The 6,744-nt window shown below is 37.0% G+C and overlaps 1 protein-coding gene across 1 annotated transcript; it reads left to right on the top strand.

Annotated features, from left to right (window-relative positions):
• The first annotated feature begins 2,056 nt into the window (after positions 1 to 2,056).
• On the top strand, positions 2,057 to 6,217 carry LOC103695640 (putative histone H2A variant 3). Its single transcript, XM_008777012.5, has 3 exons — positions 2,057 to 2,202; positions 2,416 to 2,533; positions 5,716 to 6,217. Exons 2-3 carry the CDS (start codon positions 2,426 to 2,428, stop codon positions 6,010 to 6,012), a joined length of 405 nt encoding a protein of 134 aa, XP_008775234.1. The 5' UTR covers positions 2,057 to 2,202; positions 2,416 to 2,425; the 3' UTR covers positions 6,013 to 6,217.
• Positions 6,218 to 6,744: the final 527 nt, after the last annotated feature.

Raw genomic sequence — 6,744 nt, 5'->3', positions numbered from 1 at the left:
TCTAGGTTTGATTCTATTTTGATAGGAGTCCTCGTGAATTTTATGTATCAACTCGCTAAAGTAATGATTTTCTCAGCTTTTTGTCTTTTCTCTGTGGCTATTCTGGGATCGACTCATAAAATTTTGGGATTGACTCTTGGTAGTCTGGAGCGGCTCGAGTATTTCATGAGTCAACTTGTTAATGAGATAAATTTCGTAGTTTTGTCTATCCTCTGAGACTGTTCTCGGGTCGACTCACAATCTATTTGAGTCGTTTTGCGAAGGTGCCTTAGTCAGCGATAGTGCCAGGGTCAACTCGTTATAAGCTTGGGTCGACTCTTGAGGTAGCTTCGGATGAATTTCTCTATCTTTTTATATGAGCTTCCAAGGATTATTTGTATAGCCTTTTGGAGTTTAGCTTCTTAATATGGAGTTTCAGATGGTTGATCTTCTTTTAAAAGTGGCTGCAGGCTTTTTTCTTCACTTTCTGAAATTTATCACTTAAACTTAAAGTAATAGATTAGTCAACTTTTAACTCAACTATTTTGCATAATCAAAATCAACTCTTTAGGTTCAACAGAATGTCCTCTCTTTTCTCATCTCTCTCTCTCTCTCTCTCTCAGTTTGCCCATTTCCCCTCTTCTTTATTTCATCTTTCACTATTTTGTGCATATAATTGATGAGAATTCCCTCTTTATATCTCTCCCTATTTATTGCTGTTTTGCTCTTTCTAATCTAACATTGATGTGGGTTTTTATAAATGCATGGAGAAGAAACCACCACATTAATGAAGTAGAGATCAAACTCGAGGCCCTAGCTTCTAACCAGAGGTATGATTGAGCTAATTTCTAGCGTTATTACCATATTATTTAATGAATTAATATGATTTTAGAGTAGATTTGAAGTAAAACATAGGTCTAAGTCTACGTGGTTGGTTACCTTTGGAACCCTCAGCTTGTAGAGGAGACAAGACTGATATCATAGTTTTTAGAGATGTATTTTGATGGTTGTAGGGAAAACCTTAGTCTAAAATTGATGGGATCCGTTCAAATTACTCGATTTAGCCAAAACTAGCCATAAATTAATTTTTTTCTTATTTAAAATTTTTCCACTAGTTTCATAATTTTTGGAGTTTTGTTTCATTAATTGCAAATATTTGTATCTTGCATGGACTTTTGGTGATTAATTGTATTAAGGGATAATATATTCTCGATGATATGTAAATTGTTTAAGATGTAAATTATCTGTAATTGTTAGATATTGGCGAAAATAGAGGCTTTGTTAGACTTAACATGTTCTATAAGTAACCTTCTACTAAACTAGACTTGTAATTCCATATTTTTACCTAACTTAATCTCTAAGCATTCTACCTTGTTTTCTCTTAAAATATATCTATGTTAGATAGTTTATATTAACATTTTATGAATTTGAGAACCATTGTTATGCAAAACCCCCTTTCTGGACTTGCTTACATTATTTTCTATTAAAATATATTCATGACAATTAGTTGTAAATATTTTGAAAATTGTGGATTTTAAATTGCAAAACACTTCTTTTGAATGAAATGCTTGTTTTCTAATAGATTATAGAAGCTTCCAACAATACGGGTCCATATCATGCCAAATCGGTATGGAGTTGGCTCAAAGTACTGGTTGGCATGAAATATATGCCTACTTGTATCCATGTTGGTACTCTTTTATTAATATGTATCATAGTCGTTATCGATTATAATATTGAGCCGAGCTTGAGCTAGGGTAATTGAATAAAAAATAATTAAATATAATCATAAATAATAACCGGTAGTCGGGCAGCCCTCAAACCCCCGCAGCCAATGGGCCACTAGTGGGCCTTACCGTCTTGTTAGTTTCCTAACGGAGCCAGCCCAGGAAACTAGTCAACGCACACCTGCCGAGGGCTATTTCGTCATTATGAAATCTCAGTACCCCAAATCTCTCTTCAATTCCCCACTTATCCCTACAATTTTTATCATTATGCACGAAGTCCAATATCTTTTTGACGTCATTTGGATGAAGTAGGAGGCTAGTTTTGGAACCCAACCAATTTCGAAATTTCCAATCGCCCACCAAAAGTAACCGCCTCTCTCCCGAACCCCAATGCTCTATTTATTCCCAATTCCACCCCTAATTTCTCCCTTCGTTGTCCTCTCTTTATCCGAACTCTTCGACGCTCTCCAGAAACGAGAAAGGGGAGGAAAAAAAAAGGGTACGTTCGCATTCTCTCTTCTTTCTATCTCCTTCGAATTCTAGGTTTTTTTTTTCTCGATTCGATTAGGTTTTTGAAGCTTTGACTGCTAATCTTCTCTGTTTGGGTCGTTGTTATCCTGGTTAAACTAGATCTAGGGTTTTCTCGGGGTGATTTGGCGTTTTAGGGCTTTGCTTTGCGTTGAAAGGGGCTTCCTTTTGTCTTCGATTTTAGGAAGGAAGAGATGGCGGGAAAAGGAGGAAAGGGTCTTCTGGCGGCGAAGACGACTGCGGCGAACAAGGACAAGGACAAGAAGAAGCCTGTCTCCCGGTCATCGCGAGCTGGTCTGCAGGTAAATCTTGTTTAATTTATCATCTTCTTTGAAATGTTGTTAGATGCGATTTCTTTGAGCTTTTTGGACAGTGACTTGGATCTGACGCGTTTATAGATTTGGCTTTTATCTTTTTGGCTCTAGAGGTCGATTTCTTTTTCTTCTTGGTATGCATCTTCCTGTCTTGGATTCTTGCGTTTTTATCAAGATGCTTGTTTGCCTTTCTCGGCTCCGAGGTGGGCATGTTGAATTATGTTTGTACTTTATGTTTCTTGATAAATTAATTGGTTCTGTTTGTAATAGGATTCATCATTTTTTAGTTTTCTTAGAAAAAATCGACCTGAAAGGAACTATGCGCACAAATAGTTATTTTGTGCCATTAAGATGTTTATTCGTTGAATTTATGATCATTGAGGAATTAATCCTTAGATTCTTAGGTCTGGTATGAGTCAGCATTCTTAATGTAATATACACAGTTGGTGTTTAGCGAATAGTACTACCTTTTATCTCAAAGTTCCTGTGTTCTGGGCATAAGATGTATTTTGCCTGTGCTTTTTCCGTTTTGTGTTGAAACACATTAGAAGGTTTTCTGTATCTATTATTGATTTTATTTTGTTCCATTTGGCCCATTCTTTTTGTTGATGGGCCTTACCAAGAACTGTACTCTCATTTGAAAATATTCTTTTTAAGGTGTTAACTCTTGTTGTTATTTTCATTATATTGCAGAATTTTGAATTTAATGATTTTTATGTTTAGTTTGCGGTATTTTTTTTTAATGAATCAATGATTTATATGTTAAAAAAAAAGGTTTGGACAAACCAAAATAAACCTGATTAAATGTGTAATTGGATTTAAAATTTCGGACTTGGGGATTCCAAGTTAGCTTTTCTAGTTAATTAATGAGTTGAATCGGGAATTTTTGTTTTTGTGGGGCAGTTTTTTTTTTTTTTTTTTTTGGGGGGGGGGGAGGGGCTTGATTGGTTCCATCTTAAACCAACCCAAACTACATTCATGTAGGAAGAGATGCGATTTTGAGTCAGAGGAACAAAGGATTTTTCTATTCTTTGGGGGATTTAATCTGAATTTCGAGAGGGAGTATGTTCTCTCTCCTAACCATTTAATATATGGAGCGATATATAAAAACATTGGAGAACTTTATTTTTTTGGTGCAAATGCATATGGTATGTTTTCTCTCTTTTTCAAGCCATTTTATCTATGATTGACAGTGCGGCTTGGTGCCTTTATCCAATTGGCAATATTACATGGACTCTAGCAGGAGTGTTGAGTCTGCATGCGTATTAAGCATCATGTCTTTATATTCCCTCTTATTTTTTCATGGAAGGCTGCACCTTAGTTTCATATCTATACCTCTGTCAAAGTTTTGGTGCGGGTACTCAGTACTACTGTTTCGAAAATTCTAACCTAAATTCTGATGTAATCTGGAAGTACTCGAGCTTGGATAATCCAAAGGTTGAAATTTGATACACATCCTTCTTGTAATGAAACAAGAAATCTTACTGAAGTTGGTGTATTGGTAGATCTTTTGTGTATCATACCAATAACCATGTTATTGCCATTTTTATCTTTTGGAACTCGGCAGAAAAAGACAAGTCTTGGCAAAAAAAGGGACAACTTTTCACTAATGTGTACATTTGGTGCTTTGGAATCTCTTAGGAAATATCAAGCTTCAAATTGATTGTCATAAAGATATTGTGAGGTTTATGTGAGGGTACTCTCTTAAGGTCATAGACTAAGGAGATGTAGGTTCAGTCTGAGCTTAATTATGGTCATAGTCGGTTGGTAAGCCTAAGCGAGGCACATGCTTAACATTGGCTGACATAGCAATGGCAAGTACTCTATGGACAACCCAAATGATGGGCAATTTAGGCATCGTGTCTTGTTTGTTGATGAAGAATCAATCATAAACACGAGACACATAACATAGTTGTTGGTAAGGATGCAATTGGGTCTAGATTGGGTGCAGGTTGGTCAAAAACCTGCCAACCCAAACAGACCTATTTATTAGACTGGTCAAAAATCCAAATATGATTCCAAGCTTTTTAAATGGATAACCTTCTGCATAACCTATTTAAGAAATTGGTCCAATTAGGTTAAATGGGTTTTGGACTGATGAAGCAGGTTGGGTCATGACTTGACCCAATTTTTGAACAGGCCAAAATGGGTTAAAAAGATCAAAGATTAAACAGGTCAAAGGTTTAAATGTGAATTTGACCTGTTTAATAAACAAGTCTGACCTATTTATGACCTAGAACTATTTATGCCAAACTTAGACCTGCTTAAAACGGGTTTGGTTAGTGGGTTGGGTTATAAATTGCCATTCGTAGTTGTTAGCCATTTCAAGCTCTTTGTAGGTCTCACTAATTATCAGAAAACTTATTTTATCCTAGGAAAGTAAAAGGAAAATTTTTTGGTTTGTCGATGCAATGAGGAAAATGTCCGGGCTTAGCAGCATGGGCTATATCTGGGGTGTGCACAAGGGCTTGTCCAGTAGATTGCTTGAACTTAGTTGAGGCATTGGGTCAGATCTTGGCTGCAGCTTGAGGTGAAAACCTAGATTATCAAGGGCTACAGAGTTGAGATGAGTCTTTCCATGTTTGATACTTTAATTCATAGTGTCTTAAAGTCAATGAGTAATTATTAGTTATTCTCCAGAAATAATGAGAACATCTAGACAGGCATAATTTTTAGATTAGAAGGATAAGTTTGTCCTTTCACAAAATTGCTAATAATAACTGAAATAATTTGTCTGTATGTCTCTGTCCCTGTGTACAAAACAGTGCGCGTGCGTGAGAGAGAGAGAGGATTTATTCCAGCAAGCACGGTTCTGCTTTTATTGAAGAATTCCTAAATAACATCTGGTGAATGGGAATCTGAGGTAATGCATTATTGAATGCATACTCAATTCTGCCTTTAGATGCTGGTTCATTTTATAATTTTTTTCTAACTTGGGATCCATACTGGTAGGATTGACCATTTTGGTCTAAGGTGAACTTAGTGCTTTTCGAATTTCGTGCAAGGGAGAAAAAAAAAAGAAAAAAATTTCCTAGTGCATAACCTTAATTGTTGCTATGGTGGGTGTAGCCTCTATAGTTCCTGTTAGGCCAGTTCTATGGAAAGCTAAAATTGTTAAAACATATTTGCATGTTTAACCTATGTTTTCTATGTTCTTGTGATTTATGTAGTTCCCTGTTGGTCGGATCCACCGGCAGCTGAAGTCAAGGATTGCAGCAAATGGTCGTGTCGGAGCCACTGCAGCTGTGTACTCAGCAGCAATACTAGAGTATCTCACGGCAGAGGTTCTGGAGCTTGCAGGGAATGCAAGCAAGGATCTTAAAGTGAAGCGTATCACCCCACGTCACCTTCAGCTTGCCATCCGAGGAGATGAGGAGCTTGATACCCTCATCAAGGGCACTATTGCAGGCGGTGGTGTGATTCCCCATATTCACAAGTCCCTCATCAACAAGTCTTCGAAGGAATGAGCATGCAAAGTTAGCTTTATATATAGAAATTTGTTACTGGTGTATGTCAGATGTGTGGTATTTAATTCTAATTGTGAACCTGTAGGTTTAAGCGAAAATTTGTTACCGGTAGCGGCCATGTATGTCATCTTACTTAGATGTGTGGTTTTTAATTCTATTTGTGAACTTGTAGGTTTAAGTCAGAACAAGGTTAAACTTTGAACTAGTTTCCCGGGCTTCTGGATTCTTCATGAGTTGCTTTGGACTTCCTGTTTGTTAAGACCAGTATTTGGCTTGTGGTGCAGTCGCCTGCTGGTTGGCATTATTGGTGACGTGGTTCACTGGGTCCTGCATGACCAAGAGGCTGCCAATTTTGTGTGTTTTGCTGTTGCTTTGGTGGAGCACTGTTTGTCGGACCTTGGAAGACTTGGGCTGTCAATTTGAGTGGTTGGTGGTGTCATTTCTTCTGTCTGTTTACTGCCTTTTGACTTGCTTGGTTTGGGTCTTTAAATCATGATTGGATATGCATGGTTTAGATTAATTCATGATCTTGTAGTGCTAAATTTTGTTCGGATCGATGTGTTATAGTGGTGCGGGGAATTGGAGGTTGATATTCTTGGCATGTTTGTGAGATGTGATCATTTTGCAAGTTGTTTAAAATCTTCTTTAGTCATTAGAACGTTCTGTAATAGAATGAGTCATGCAGTGAATTGGTTCTTTTTCAGGCCTTTAGTGTAGGATAGTGATATGGGG

This window comes from Phoenix dactylifera, chromosome 5, assembly GCF_051530095.1.
Source record: "Phoenix dactylifera cultivar Ajwa chromosome 5, Ajwa_hap1_PhDact_Kaust_v1.1, whole genome shotgun sequence".
In the NCBI taxonomy this organism is placed as follows: domain Eukaryota; kingdom Viridiplantae; phylum Streptophyta; class Magnoliopsida; order Arecales; family Arecaceae; genus Phoenix; species Phoenix dactylifera.
This window is presented reverse-complemented; position numbering and strand designations above follow the sequence as displayed.